This window comes from Bombyx mandarina, chromosome 03 (genome assembly GCF_030267445.1).
Source record: "Bombyx mandarina strain Sakado chromosome 03, ASM3026744v2".
In the NCBI taxonomy this organism is placed as follows: domain Eukaryota; kingdom Metazoa; phylum Arthropoda; class Insecta; order Lepidoptera; family Bombycidae; genus Bombyx; species Bombyx mandarina.
In genome coordinates, this window is record NC_143210.1 from 13,681,694 (window position 1) to 13,698,099 (window position 16,406).

Below are 16,406 nucleotides of genomic sequence, written 5' to 3' on the forward strand. Positions count from 1 at the left end.
GGAATCTAGTTCGGTGAGTTGAGATATTGATTTACATTTAGAAAATGTAGGAAAATTTCCACTAATCTGTGAAATGAGTTCGTCGATATTTGACTAATGTGATATTCAGAGCAATTTTAATTATGTTTGTTTTTGATTTAAAACAGTGAGAAGATGATAATAAATATCAGAGAACTGCAAAAACCAGCTTCAATAGCCACGTCAGCTAGCTATAATAGACCTCTGATAATGTTTACACATCGCAGTTCGGTGACAAATTATTCCTATGAAAGCTGTCCTAATTCACAAGAAACAGCGTACAATAAACCCTTCAACCGACATGTAAATGAAATCAACGAAACTCTATTAATTAAATAATAAGCAGTATCTCTCAGCGACTGGGAAATATTGCGAACACCTAAACCGGACCATTGGTTCCAAGTAGTATCACTGAGACCTTCAGTGTACCGGGATTTTTTTGGCTTACCTAAGTACCAATAGTCTCGAAGGTCTATCATGGTTTCACTTTGATTATTAAGCGAGCTCACGACGCTCAGCCGAGAGAATTTTGCTAATATCGACACTAGCAAGGGCAGTGTGTCGCAAAGACTACCACCGGATCGGAATCGCGACCAGCTGATGACATGCGAGGAGAATCTCAGTGGGTTAAGTACCGTGTAATAATCCGCTCGGTAAAAGAGCATCAAAAAACTGGTTAAAGATATAGCTGGTTTTAATATAGTTAGTCGGTGATTTCTTCTCATATCTTTCTATTCTTTTTTTTTCAAAGTAAAATATAAAATTTTCGCATGATAAGCATTTTACGGTTTTTTTTCAGTCATCACATCACATCACCAAACATCTCTGATTCCTAAATTCCAACCTCTGATCACGAAGTAAGTTTTTATTACCTGTATTGGAGTCATGCTATCCTAACAATCGGGATGGATTTGACTTCATTGTGGGAAAATGTAGGACGGTTATAAGAATATATTATATTTAGGTAATAGGATTTAGGACAAAAGCTTTTAAAATAGGTAGATAAACAACGTGACGATGCTATGGCATCCATGCTATGCTATATATCGGATCAAATCTTAGCAAAAATAGTTTTGTTAAGAGCAAAAAATTTTTGTGAATTTTTACGGTGCAGATTTCGATCTTTAAGGTGACTTTTGAATTAATTATTTAAAAAAGCTTGATCTAAAATTATGTATGACCACAATATGCTTAAGGAAATTAATTATAAAAAGGTAAACTAGAAAAATTGTTTAGAATGATAATTCGGCCTTTTGGCTAAGACACACTTAGCTGGTCTGTATGTAACTTTCGTTCGTGTTAAATTTCCATTTCTAGATTAGTGTAATACTTGTCATCATTTCGGAAAAAAAATGCTTAAGTATGTCATTACCTGAGTTATAATAATACTTGGTAATAATTCATGTCGCTTCATAGTTTCGTTATGGCAAAAAATGTAGGTCGCACACAAAAGTACATTTTCTTATTGTAACATTGGTATATTTCGAGGTTGCCTAAATTTTGAGCTAGCTAATACAGTTCAGTTTCCAAATGTGACAGGATAAACATGGGAATAAATCTTAGATACAATAAAACCACTATTCTGCTATCATCTCACAACTTACTGGCCTGACCGGTAACTGTCAAATCTCAATATAACATCATGATGGATGGCACTGCGTAACTTTTTGCACGGAAAACCTGGATTTTGACGCCAAAACTGCTATGAAAGAAATGGATTTCCTTTGTCGGGTAAATGATGAGCGTTTTTTTGTTTAAGTGATGAAAGATAATATAGTGGAAGTGAAAAATGAATGTTTACAAATTTACGGTATAACGTAGTAGATATTTTTCTTTTTGTGTACATTTTTGCCCGGAATAAATCATAAATTTGTTATTAATTACACTCCTATTTTCACACAGATTGTAAAAACAAATTCGATATTTAAGCCTATTTTGCGGACTTTTTTTTGTTATTTTTTTGGTTGCCAAACCCCACGGATATTACAACATAAAAATATTTTCGGCCATCTGAAAACAACTTTTCAATGGCAATAGGCAGTATTATTCTACATCCCATGCAGACTAACATTCATTTAACTTTCACGGTTTTATCATTTAATTTTCATCTCTAAGATTATTTCTTTTTAATGGAAGTCATTCACAAAGAACATACCATTCACTTATTTTAACTTTATTTATTTATTGCTTAGGTGGGTGGACGAGACCTTAGAACTTATATCTCAAGGTGGGTGTCGCATTTACGTCGTAGATGTCTATGGGCTCCAGTAACCACTTAACACCAGGTGGGCTGTGAGCTCGTCCCCAAATAAGCAATAAAAGTTTCTACGTTGGGTACTGAGTAAATCGAAAGGTGTCTCTTATGGGGTGTATATAATAATGGATGTGGGAAGTTAATTTCATTGGTTTCTATTGTTTCAGGTGATATCTGTCATATCGGTCTTCTTCATCTGCATATCAGTGCTCTGCTTCTGCTTGAAGACCCATCCTGATCTTCGAGTGACGATGCCTACGATAGCGCCACCAGAAAGTAAACCCTTAGACAATTCTACAATACTAGAGACTCTCCTTTGGCTCGATAACGGAAAGCCACATATAGCTTTCTTCTACATCGAGTTAGTCTGCAACGTGTGGTTCACAATCGAACTACTCATCAGATCTGTGGTGAGTTGTATTGTGCATTATTGTCTAGAGAATAGAGATTATTATTAGAAATATTTAGAATACCTTTCAAATATAGAATTTATTTAGTTTTATTTGATATTAAGTTTTCACTAACCTAATGGTAATAAATTATTGTTTTTTATTATAGTGATACTAATACACACTAGATATCATTTTGTGCGTTGGAAAACAAAAAACTTTTATATATTACTATCTGGCCCGGCAAACGTTGTTTTGCCATATAAAATATTTCTAGGAAAGATAAATAACCTAGATACCGTCTGCAGCGCCATCTGCCGGGCTAAATTGTAAATCTAAACAATTCTCGAATCCACCTGAAGGTACACAGAAAATTTCATTAAAATCGGTCCAGCCGCTTAGGAGGAGTTCAGTGACAAACACACGCACAGAAGAAATATATATATAAAGATATTTATATTGATATTAAAATCGTAGTGAAGATATTTGTTTATTAAATCCACGCTGTCCTTGCCGCAACAGTAAAGAATAACTAACCTATGGCTTCCTTAACCACTTAATACAAGGTTACTCGTCTCTATAAAACAAAGAATAAACCTAAAATAAAGATAATTAAAGTCCTGTATCGCTACTGGCACGCGTTAGTTACTTTCCCGAAATTATGTCCTTTATATTGCACTACACCAAGGTAGTGAAATCAAATTTTCATTCAATTTTTATACCGTGAGAAGGTGCAGTGTATTAAGAAGATATTTTGCCGCGAAGATACTCCCTCTAGATGCATCAACTGGTTTTTATTAGTGTTTAAATTCAAATAATATTATTATTCTATGTTTAAAAATTAATGCCATCTGTATGACAGGGCATCACTTGAAAATGACTCGATTGATTTTTTTCTGGTATTCATGATTAGCAGGACAAGTTGTAAGGAATATGCAAGGTTTTTTGGGAAAATTCACTGAAATATATTCCCAAAGCGGATCGTGTCCAAAATATACTAGTAAAATATATATTTTAAAATTCAGCACTTGTACAAAACTAGCATCCATTTTGTCTCTCGAAAAGGGTATCATCTTCACCATGTGAATATTATACGTCACGTTTCATTTACTTCTGAGACTTTTAAGAGACGAAATTGAGAAAATATTTTCAGCAAAACCATATCAGAAAAGAGCTTTTAGCTTGAATATTACGAAAACAATGTCAATGTTTCAGAAGACGAATTTAATGGAGCTCTGGAGTTAAAAACGTGCTGCAGCAAGCTGTCATAAAATTGAAGCGGAACAAATTGAATTAGAAGTTATTGGTGAAAGGTTTTGATATACTCGTGGGGTTTCTACACGGTTTTTGCCCACTGAGTTTCTCGCCGGATCTTCTCAGTGGGTCGCGTTTCCGATCCGGTGGTAGATTTTGAGAAGCACTGCTTTTGCTAGGGCTAGTGTTAGCAACGTCCTCAGGTTAGAGCTCCGTGAGCTCACCTACTCATTCGGTTACGCTGGCATAACCTAAAAAGGCTAAAAGCATAGGCAGGAAAAAATATATGTAAAAAAAGCTTTGCGAGTGTGTGTTTCGTGTGCGTTAGAATTAATGTGTGTTAGAGTCAACTAAATCATGTTATATGTAAAAAATACCAAATTAATTTTATCACACAATAAGCCATAAAATATGACTACATTTATGTGTACAAGGAAAGTGCACGCCCTAGTGAACGCTTCCATTAGCCGCTAATATACAATCCTATCCACTTATACCGTGTACATTGCACATAACAATGTAATGGACCATAAATTTTCTTGTAACGAGACTAGTTATAATATTGCAGCGCTGAAAGCATACGTCGGAAAATGTTGGCCTTTAACTTAATATTAAGATGAAGAGTTATTAAGAAGAATTGATTTGCAGCTGAAACTGTCAGGTCGGTGAATGCTATCCAGGCGTACTAAAAATTCTCCAAACACCGCAGCATTTCTATACATATAAATAAAATTGGAGTGTTTGTTTGTAATATTGAAATAACCGCTTTTTACTACATGCATATGAATATATATACGGTACATACACCAAAATAACATTTTTTACAATTTTTGTCTGTCTGTCTGTCTGTCTGCCTGTTTTGTTCCGGCTAATCTCTGGAACGGCTGTACCAATTTTGACGAGACTTTCACTGATAGGTAGCTGATGATATAACGAGTAACTTAGGCTACTTTTTTTAAGACTAGCTTCGCCCCGCTGCGTCACCCGCGGTACGACAATAACCGCGGGTAACATCGCGGGACTCAGCTATCATAATAAAATTTAATGTTTCTGAAGCGAAGCGAGGGCGGGTCGCTAGTATTTGTCGTCGTCGTGGCCTTAAGGATAAGACGTCCGGTGCATTCGTTGTTGCGATGCACCGCTGTTCGGATCCCGCAGGCGGGTACCAATTTTTCTAATGAAATACGTACTTAACAAATGTTCACGATTGACTTCCACGGTGAAGGAATAACATCGTGTAATAAAAGTCAAACCCGCAAAATTATAATTTGCGTAATAACTGGTGGTAGGACCTCTTGTGAATCCGCACGGGTAGGTACCACCGCCCTGCCTATTTCTGCCGTGAAGCAGTAATGCGTTTCGGTTTGAAAGGTGGGGTAGCCGTTGTAACTATACTGAGACCTTAGAACTTATATCTCAAGATGGGTGGCGCATTTACGTTGTAGATGTCTATGGGCTCCAGTAACCACTTAACACCAGGTGGGCTGTGAGCTCGTCCACACATCTAGGCAATAAAAAAAAGAATTCACTAAAATCAGAAGACAAGATTCTGATTTCGCGCAACCACAATCCCCAGATAGGTCAGCATTGGTGCTCGCAGTGAATCGAGTCGAAGCGAACGATTTATTCGTTCATAATTAATTTTAATTGCTTCGTCGCCATCAATAGCTAACCCTCTATTGTGTAAAAGATGAATGGTTGGTTTCCGACGACACGAACAGAGTCGGTTCGATTATTGTACTGTATGATGTTTTGTAACAAATATTTGATGATCAGTGAGAGAACTTTAGTTATTTGGTAAAAGTAAATAATTTTTTTTTATTGTTAATAATTATCATTTCCAAAAAAAGAACTATGGCAGTTATGTTTTTATTTATATACCTCTGATGGGTAAGAAAAGCTTGCGACCCACTTGGTATTAAGTGATATCTTACGTAGATATGTTAAATATACCCCATAGACATCAAAATGCGATTACCGTGAACTGGGTAAGATTGAGGAATTGGTTGTTATTACATTCTTATTGCTTATGAATGAGCTCACGGCCCACCGGCAGTTAAATTTTTACCGGAGTCCGTAGACGTCGAAATTGTAAAGGCCGCCACCTACCTTGAGACATGAGTCACATAGTTCAATAGTAGTGGTGTTAGGACCACTTGTGAGTCCGCGCGGGTAGGTACCAGCACCCTGTCTATTTCTGCCGTGAAGCAGTAATGCGTTTCGGTTTGAAGGGTGGGGCAGCCGTTGTAACTATACTGAGACCTTAGAACTTATATCTCAAGGTGGGTGGCGCATTTGCGTTGTAGATGTCCATGGGCTCCAGTAACCACTTAACACCAAGTGGGCTGTGAGCTCGTCCACCCCTCTAAACAATAAAAAAAGACATGAGTGACACAGTTCAATAGTAGAATGACTGCCCTTCAAAAATGTTACCTGCTTGCGGGATTCGAACATCGGTTCAATCGCATCCTTCGATACGGACCGAGCGTCTTATCTTTTAGGCCACGATGACTTCAAAATAGCTGTGCCACATAACAGCTATGTCGCCGTTCCAATAGGAAACTGCTTAACAATAGAAATAGACTGGATGACTACCTATAAATACCATCAATTACCCTACCACTGAATTTACACAGCCTTCCAATTCCTGTGTTCCATTTGAGAACACACTTTGTATGTATAATTAAAACTGCTTTTTTTATTACTATCATTGTAATATTTAATCATCAGTGACCACGAAAACTGTAGTTTTTCAAACGTCGGAAATAATATATTGGTAAACACAAGGTTAAACGGTAAAAGTAATTTTAATTAGGTTTCCTATTTGCGATAACCTAATAATACTAGACTTTTTATGACTACAAATCGACATTTTTGGGTTGGGAATAAAGATTTTTTTACTCTAAGACACTCGGTTTTCTGATAATTATACTACACGAACAAATGTTTTTTGGTCTTAATTATGAGAAAAAACTTCTGAAAATAAATTCCGTGTAGTTAAATAATAAAGAGAAAGTAAATTTACAAGGAAGACCTCTCAGTGTAAACAAATACCCATAATTTGAAATGGTATTTTTTTTTCGTTTCTACAAAGGGCTTGAGCCTCGGGTGTAGTTTTAATATTACATCAAAATGTATTTAGGTTACTTTAAGAAAATGATTTCTTTCATTCTGTCTAAAAACGAAGTATCATTATTGAAAAAAATACTACATAATGAGAATTTGTAGTTTTTATTTTATTTAGAACGCGATTGATACATAGGTTTTTCATCGATTAATTAAGACTATTTGAAATGTTTATTTTTTAATGTACAGATGTTCAAGTAGCCGATTCTAGCCTATTTTATGTCTACTAGATGATGACCGGTTTTTTTTTTATAACGCCATCTTGTTTCTTTAAAGCGGTTAGTTGCCCTCAATTAAGAAAAATAGTATTATTATTCGCCAATTGATGTCGGTAAGAGTTGATTATTGAAAACACGAATAAAACAACATTTTCTGAAAATAAATCGTAGCTAAATAAATAAATAAAATAAATCGTAGCTAAAATAAATCGATTTATCGCCCCCGAAATCCCCTGTATACTAAATTTTATGAAAATCGTTGGAGCCGTTTCCCAGATTCAGATTATATATATACAAGAATTGCTCGTTTAAAGGTATAAGATAAATGCGAACTAAGCTGCTGATTCGAGTCGTTGGAGTCAATGTCAAAAACAATGGTAACAAAGACAGGCGCTCAATTTGTTCCGATAGAATTTATAAGCACAACACTAGTTCCTAGTAGAGGGGGAAGAGGTCGACCGACGAAGACATGGATGGAGTGTGTGAAAGACGATATGAGAGAGAGAGAGGGAGTGAGTGTTTAGATGACGGCTGATGCAAAAGAATGGAAGAGAAAAATTAGCTGTGCCGACCCCACCTAGTGGGATAAGGTGGAGAAAAAGAAGAACACTAGTTCCTTCAGGAAGTTATTTATAGTTAGCTGCCTTGAGCTGCTAGGAATTTCAAGCAACCCCGGTGATCCCAGGTGTGAAGCCCGATCGTTGACTAATTTTGTACACTGCAGCAGCACACGACTGTCTGTCTCCTCACCATCCATACATAGCTTGCAAAGAAAAAAAATCGACATTATAGGCAAGGGTTAAACAGCGATTTAAACTTCTGAATTTCCATTTTTACTTTTGGTAGGTCGTATTTGTGAGCCCACACGGGTAGGTAACATCGTCTCACGTATTTCTGCCATTAAGTGCAAGATATGACTATCCTTAAAGAGTTTCATTCAAACAAACAGACAGAATTGAAAAGATTGATATAATCAAGAAGGCTGCTTCGTATATTCAACGAACAAACGTCTCAGTGCTTTCATAATTTTATTATAGTTATAAAACAGAAAAGAATAGATAGATTATGAATCATACTCGGAAATTCTGTAACAAGACATGCATAATAGAAAAACGAATAAAGGTCACGTTTGACAAATTGTAAGGAAATCGTCATGTGACAGGGGAGATTCGGGTGAAAAGGGTACGCTTGTCCGTACAAAACTCTTTTTTTATCCCGTTAATATTTACTGCAAAGAACTCCAAGGCGATTTTTATGTATACCCCTCGATTTTTCAACAAAACGTTTGAGATCTACCGGCTTTTTGCGCACGCGAGAGCTCTCTTTGATTTGGCGTCGTCAAAACTATGATAACGTCATTCAAATTTTGATAATTTCTTTATCTACTGAGCTGGAAACTGATGCGCTTGAATTAAACTCATTGGACCATCTGTTAGAAAACGTAAAAAAAATGTACACATAAAAGTAATAATTAGACCTTATTTAAAAATGATTAACTTGTCAAAATGATTCATTCATTAGCTCGTTTGAACAGCGGAACGGAAAAAAAAGATACTTCCCTCGGTAAATAAGAAATATTAAACAAAGCGAAAATCCCTTTGCTACGGAAATTAAAAATGAGTAAAATTAATTTAAAAAGAGAGAAAGAACTCAGTTGTTTTACGAGCGCCTCATTAATATCCTGTGGCGAATAGGAAACTCAACGTGTGTTGATGTGTACAGGAAATTTCCTGTGAAATTTCCCAAAATTTGACTATTGTCAATTGACCATAGTCACTTTTGGGAAAACAATGACGCTTAGTCTCTCGAGGCTGTCGATGATAACTAAATGAAAAATAAATAATTGGGAAACAATCCGGTCCTAAATTAGGATTCCCTGTGTTATGTTTAACAGAGACTGACATAATATATATATTTACGTTCAAATATATATGTACATTTGTAGATAATAAACACCCAGCCATAGAGAAAAAAAAACCAGTTCATGATAATAATATGAATGTTTGCCCGATGTGAGAATCGAATCCACAACCCTTGGTGCAACAGTCAGGGCTGCTAACTACCACACCACCGAGTCTGATGATAGAAGACACGGTTCATATTTATGATTTTACTAGTAGAAAAATCATCGGTATCTGCTTCATTTAAAAATGAGCATAAATATTAGTAGATAATAATAATAGAAAATTCTAGTAGTAATATTGTATTGCTGTACATTGGCAGATGAGTTCACGGTCTACCTCCTGGTCATTTGTACCCATAAACCACGTAACCCAAATGCTGCTAGTGACAGCCTTTGTCCTATCTTGGCCATCAGGTCGAGCTCCTGTTTTATAAACAGACTTCCTACCTTTCAAACTGAAAAGTATGACTACTCCACGAGTGGCCGCATTCTCGATTTTTTTTATTTATTGCTCAAATGGATGGATGGACGAGTTCACAGCCCACTTGGTGCTAAGTGGTTACTGGAGCCCTTAGACATCTACAACGCAAATGACGTCACCCACCTTGAGATAAGAGTTCTAAGGACTCAGTATAGTGTGAAGATCCCTTAAACTACTAGCTTAGCGCCGCTGTAGCAATGGGAAAAACTCCATATTATACACACCAGCCCAACGATCCTGCAGGATTCATTACTAAGACGGAAGGATCCGCCCCAAAAAAAAATTATGGGCTATACCCAGGACAGATATAGTGGTTTCGTAGTTATTGGCAATGTAAATAGCGTGGACAACGAAACATAATTATATTATGTGTCTTTATTTTACACATATTCTTTAATTTCACAAATTCAGGACAACTAATTTTCTTTGATAAAAAAGCCAAAAAATATCGAATGAATAATTACCAAAAAAATCATCTAATGAAAATTTGTTAATCTACTTTCTAATCTATTGAGGGAGGCGCTAATTAACGAGCCCTCTCCAAATTGAGGCACTTAATCTTTGAGCTCCCTTCCTCTGGGTGCTCTAAGTCCTGTTACAACTTTTAAGTTCTGTCTCGTTATCTTGACTAAAGTTTTTGGAGATAGTTATTTTTTTGGGGATAGTTTAGATTAAGAAAAATGTTGTTTTTTATTTCTTTTCTTTCAACGCGTTAACGATTTGACTGCCCGCCTGACGTTAAATGGTCACCGGAGTCCATAGACATCAACAACGTAAATATAGCAATGTACCTTGAGACAAAAGTTCTAAGTCCTCAGTTCATTAGTACAACGGTTGCCTCACCCGTTTTTTGTTTGAGCAATATAAAATTCACAAAAAAATATATTATGATCATCACATTTAAAAAATGATTTATTAATTCATATCATATAACAACAACGTTTATAATTTTTTACTTTAATTTTTAATTCAACCACTTCATTGTCGAGATGTTCGCGTTATCAAACCTTTTCAAGTTAGGCTTACTATCTTATATGACGTCAGAAGCTAGAAAATTTCTTCACAAAGGAAGCGGTTTAGTCAATGATATTTGATATGTAAAAAGAAGCAGATATGTTTCAAGCGCACGTCAAGTGAAGACTCGAAAACAGGCCGATTGGGACGTTTCGTCTTTAGTCGCATCTAAACAAATGCAATAATAATATAACAAGTGGAATCGTTCCAATTATTGCTATCTTTTTTACTCGCGCGCTTATCCCATCTTTTGCACTTTTCATTAATGCTACTTGTCAACATGTGTGTGTGTACTATATCGGTAGGTATGTAGATATATATGGCGCGATCAGATTTGAAGAGTCAGTTACTATGAAGATAACATATCTGTTGTATAAAAAATCGTTGGGTTTAGTGGTCTTGTTAGTCGTTTAAATTTTACAATCATTCTTATTGTATTATGTGTTTAATTAAAATTAATTATTACAAATTGTCATATTAAAAATCACAACCTGATCTACAGCGAGCGATAATAAATGTTTTTCCATATAATGGTCTAATTCCTATGACCATATTACTTAATTAATTATTAGTTGATATATTAATCGAATAAAACAAGACTGGCTTACGTTCATCAGTAATGCGAGAATTCGTAATGTAAAGCCACTACTTAAAGCCGAGGACTGTTCAAACTTAAATAGATCAAGGGAATGTTTTAGCACCGTGTGAGACCGTGAAAGAGTTTATTTAAGTGTTAGTTCTCAAGAGTAGGTCAGCCTTATGTCACAGTGTTGGGCACGGTATTGAAGTTAAGGTCTGGTAACATTATATTATCGAGAGCTATAAATGTAACTCTAAAATTCTCTGGCCTAAGCCTAAGCTTGCCGGAAGGGATAGTTACAAATCGTTGGTTGTTTTATGCGTATAATATGCATAAAATACGTATGCATACGCGTAATAATCATAATGCGTGTATCGGCGTGACTTTAATTATTTCGATCTTGGGTCTGGGAGCTCAAAATTAAACGGCAGCGTGTTAATGAACAGTGTTGTAATAATGAAAAACAATTAAATCCTAATATAATAAAAACTAAAATGTTGCCACTTTATGAACAATGAGTGAATGATTGTTAAATAAGGCCGGTGCTAGACACGACAATGCGTACAATACCAAGTTGACTTTTTGGCGGGAACGCGAGGAGTGAAGTTGTGTGATTGGTTTCATTTTGTCTATTTAGTGTTTCATCAGGTTTAAATGTGTGTTGTAAAAAAAAAAAAAAAAAGGTTTAAATGTGTAATAACGGTGGTTTATTAACTGTTTAATATCTGTGAAAGTGCACAAATGTGGGAAAATGAAACAAAGCCGCTGGACGCAACTTCTCGGGATCCTCCAAAAAGGCCACTGAAAAAATCTTAGTAAATGACCACCATTTTACTGAGATTATATTTCATTCCATATCATCTCATTTCATTTAATTTCATCCCAGTTGATTAATGTCTCAAATTAATCATTTTCATTTCATTTCACTCCATATTATCATTTTTCATAAATATAAGAATATAAATTAAAATAAGACACGACTTAAAGGTCTTAGTTACCAGGTCATAAAATCACTTAAAAAAACAATACCAAGTTTGATTCCCATACATTGTTAAGTTATAGTGTATTTGTCTTATCCGACCGGGACGGGGCAACGTAAGGCCACTGTCACCCGAAACATGCCTTGTCGGATCCCCTGGATTCACTCTCGGTGCTTTTAGGCCTCTCAAGCCCGAACGACGTTTTCGACGAATGTTCGATGAGCGAACTAAACCATAGACACAGCCCACTGAGTTCCTCGCCGGATCTTCTCAGTCGATTTCGATCCGGTGGTAGACTCTGCGAAGCACTGCTCTTGCTAGGGCTAGTGTTAGCAAATTCTCTCAGGTTGAGCCCGTGAGCTCACCTACTCGTCCGGGCGTAGCTGGAATAGCCCCTTAAACTAACAGCCAATAGGTAGGGGAAAAAGTATATTTGTTCGTCATGTCTTGTTTCTGTTTTGTATGTTCGTATAGGAAAATGTATATATGTTTGGGAGGCTTACGACGAAAGGGAAGGTCTTCCACCGAGCGGGTGATATTGCTCGGTAGACCGACGGTCCTTAATGCGCTGATGATGAATCAGAAGGTTGCGATTGTTCCGTCGCAGGTCACCAGTTGTAGGAGGCTTAAACGACGGAGGGAAGATCTTCCACCGAGCGGGTGATATTGCTCGGTAGACCGACGGTCCGAATGTTGTTGTTCGGAACTTGTATATATGCAAGCTTGTCCCGAAAATGTCGTAAGCGAGATTCAGGCATCTGTCAATTATCTTGCGTTGTATGATGGTTACCCGCCACATATGTAAATTTTATTGCCTAAATACGAGAAAGGGGGAAGCCCGTTCTCGTATTACTCGTGATTGTGATTGTGAAAATGATTACGGGAGCCCGTAGACATCAGCATGCAGCTACCTAACTTGTAGCGTGTGGTCGAAGTATCAATTGTATTTAATTACGGCTGTTTCGCGGTAGGGATAGGTAGTATGGTAGTACCTGCTTAGACTGACAGCAGTGAATGTCGATTGATGAGCGCATATTCTTGTATCGTAGAGAACCTTACCCCTCTTATTTTGTCACCCACGGGAAAAGACAGGGTGTATAAACAAACACAGCCAAACCCATACACCGCATAGCTATAGTTTTATTAATGACAAGCGGCCCGGTCCGGCTCCGCTCGGGTCTTTAACACAAATTTCAACGATATTTGACGTTGTTTTATTTTTTTAAATAAAATAACACTTATTGCGGCATAACTATAATAGTTAGACATATGCTGACGCGACACTTATTGTAAATTATAATGTGTTCTACAAAGTCGTAGTACATTATTTTATTTTATTCTATCATCAATAGTTTTCGCAGGGCACGCGATGTAAAGAATATTTTTGGTAGTTTTTTTACACCTTGGGTTACATTATTGAAGTTTTAGTAAGGAACTCTAATTTTTTTCAAAAAGATAATTATAACTTATGTCACTCGGAAATAATGTAGATTCCAAACAGTGAAAGAATTTTTCAAATCGGTTCAGTAGTTTCGGAGCCTATTCAATACAAACAAACAAACAAATCTTTCCTCTTTATAATATTAAATATTAGTTTAGATTAGTATTACTATAGAAAACATTTAGTATAATATTTATTATTTAAACAAAGCTCTCCTGTTAAAGCTGTAATCAATGATTACGAACGGCAAGTAAGGTTGAAGCGTATCTCATAATAAATTTCGTAATATCGTATTAGGTATATGTATAATATATTTATGAGATTTCTGAAGAGATTATGTTTTATACGTTGCTCATGTTTATTCATTCGTGTTATTACGAAAGTAATAATGTATATTATATTATCCAACGTAATCGCGCTCACCATTTAGTAAAATACGATGTGCGTAAATTAATTGTGATTATTTTAATTAAGCTTCTCATAAAAGCTTTGATCGTATAGTTTTACAACTCTACAGAAAGTGGGCAAACATAAGCTAGCCACACGCTACTAACGGTAGGCAGCGGCTTGGCCCTGCGCCTGGTATTGCTGACGTCCATGGGCGACGGTAACCACTCACCATCAGGTGGGCTGTATGCTCGTCTGCTTTCTTCTTCTTCTGAGTCGGTCTCTTCATTGCTGAAGGTCGTGTCAAGCTTGAAGCGTCACTAGATGCCCCATTGTTCGCCCACGTCTCACTGTCTATGTTTCTTATTTGCAATCGTATGATGAGCCTAAAAAGAAAACGCTAGGTAATTGGTATCACTCACATTGAGATATGTGCTAGAAATCTGGAATACTGCGGCAAACTGGTCGTTTCACCCCTAAGCCGAAACAGATTACTAATTTGCGGCATAAATGGGAGGTCGGGGGTATCTACAATGGCCTCACCATTAGTAAAAGCATCTGCTGCGAAACAATGGTGTGTTCCAGTTAGTAGTGAAAAAGCTCCTTTTTTCTACCTATTCTGGTAACATCGAGGGGTTATACCAGATTCACAGATTAAGTAGGTGAGCTCACGGGGCTCTAACCTGACAACGCTGCTAATACTAGCCCTACTAAGAGCAGTGCTTCGCAGAATCCACCACCGGATGGGAAACTCGACCCACTGAGAAGATCTCGCGAGAAATTCAGTGGGGTGAAAAATCTTCATGAGACCATCTCATGACCATAATTTATTCACAGATCCCGCTAACCACTTAACGCGATGTAATTAAAAAAAGAGAATGAACCAATTTAACTTTCGAATAACTAATTTTACGTTTTGGGAGCCCAGCTGAAAACCTCCGATACAAGTGTCCTTACAATTTTGCACTTAACACGAAATTCATAAACTTTCAGAGTGCTCAGTGTATATTTAAGGAGATCTCATGAAACTGTAAATATGTTGTGAAAATTTCCAAGTCTTCTTCGCGCCTTCCGTTTCCTTAAGCCGGAAACGAGTGGTCCAAGTGAGGAGCTTTAAATATGACACTTAAAGGAAGCAACAGGAAGGCCTTTGTGATATTGTATATACGACTAACACTCAACCTAGTCTTTTGATGTTAAGATTACTTTATCACGTTCTTAATTAACAGAAATTCTGGAAAAGATAAATTTACAGCAGGTATGTTGCGCTGTATTATTAATAACACATTATTAAAGAAAATACATACATACAATAAAGGGATCATCATTCTCCTGCCTTCTCCCAGTCGCCTAGGGTCGGCGCAATATGTTTTCTCCTTCCTCTATCATATACTACTTATTCGCTCACTCCCTTCTTTTTTTTTTATTGCCCTTGTAGGCATACGAGCATACGGCCCACCTGATGGTGAGTGGTTACCGTCGCCCATGGACTTCAGTAATGCCAGGGGCAGAGCCAAGCCGCTGCCTACCGTTACATATCGTCTTTCACGTCATCCATCCATTTCTTCTTAGGTCTACCTCTTCCTCTATATCCTTCCACATTCATAGTTAACACTCTCTTACCAACCTCATTTTCATTTCGTCTCATCATATTATTATGTCCACATCATCCTAAACGCGCACTTCTCAACTTCTCTGTCACAGGTGCCACTCAGACTTCCTCTAATAATATAAAATAAATAGATATATACCGTTAAATATAATATGAAATCACTATTTGATTTATATTCCAATATACTTACAGACACATAAGAGATCAACAGTATGGATAAAGCATAAACAAGCAAACAACAATAGCCGGATAAGTAATGTTCCTTAACCGTTCTTTTAAAGCAGTTTAAGCAGTTTTCATATATCTTAGATTAATATTCTTTAGTTACAACTTGTGTAAAATTTATATTAGATTAATGTTTTTTTGATATTTCTATTATGTAACTCCAATTCGATTACCAAAAACTAATTATTTTGTGGGCAAAATTCAGGCTTTGTTAATTAATAGATTAATTATTATAATATTTTAAATATATTATAATTATTAGCCTTAGATAGCTTAAGATTAAAACTACTAATAAATGCCGCTACCGTCCTTGTATCAAGAGTTTGAAGACTTCGTTGTAATTACTACTATTCTCCCTTTCATACGAACGCGCACTTCGCGGCATAATTAGCCGAAGCGGTGTTACATCCTCCTACCAAGGGAATTAATAATTATAAAAAAAAGTTGTGCGTTTAATTTTCTTACAAGTCCTTGTTCCTTTAACGCATATTTAAGGATCGCGATGGATGGGAATTACGCATGAC

At 36.4% G+C, this 16,406-nt stretch overlaps 1 protein-coding gene across 1 annotated transcript in view; it reads left to right on the forward strand.

Annotated features, from left to right (window-relative positions):
* Positions 1-16,406, forward strand: part of LOC114247074 (potassium voltage-gated channel protein Shaw) — a 217,318-nt gene that overhangs the window by 121,225 nt on the left and 79,687 nt on the right. Inside the window, exon 5 of the mRNA XM_089738287.1 lies at positions 2,440-2,682. Coding sequence (XP_089594413.1) covers positions 2,440-2,682 — 243 coding nt within the window. The remainder of the gene's footprint in view (positions 1-2,439; positions 2,683-16,406) is intronic.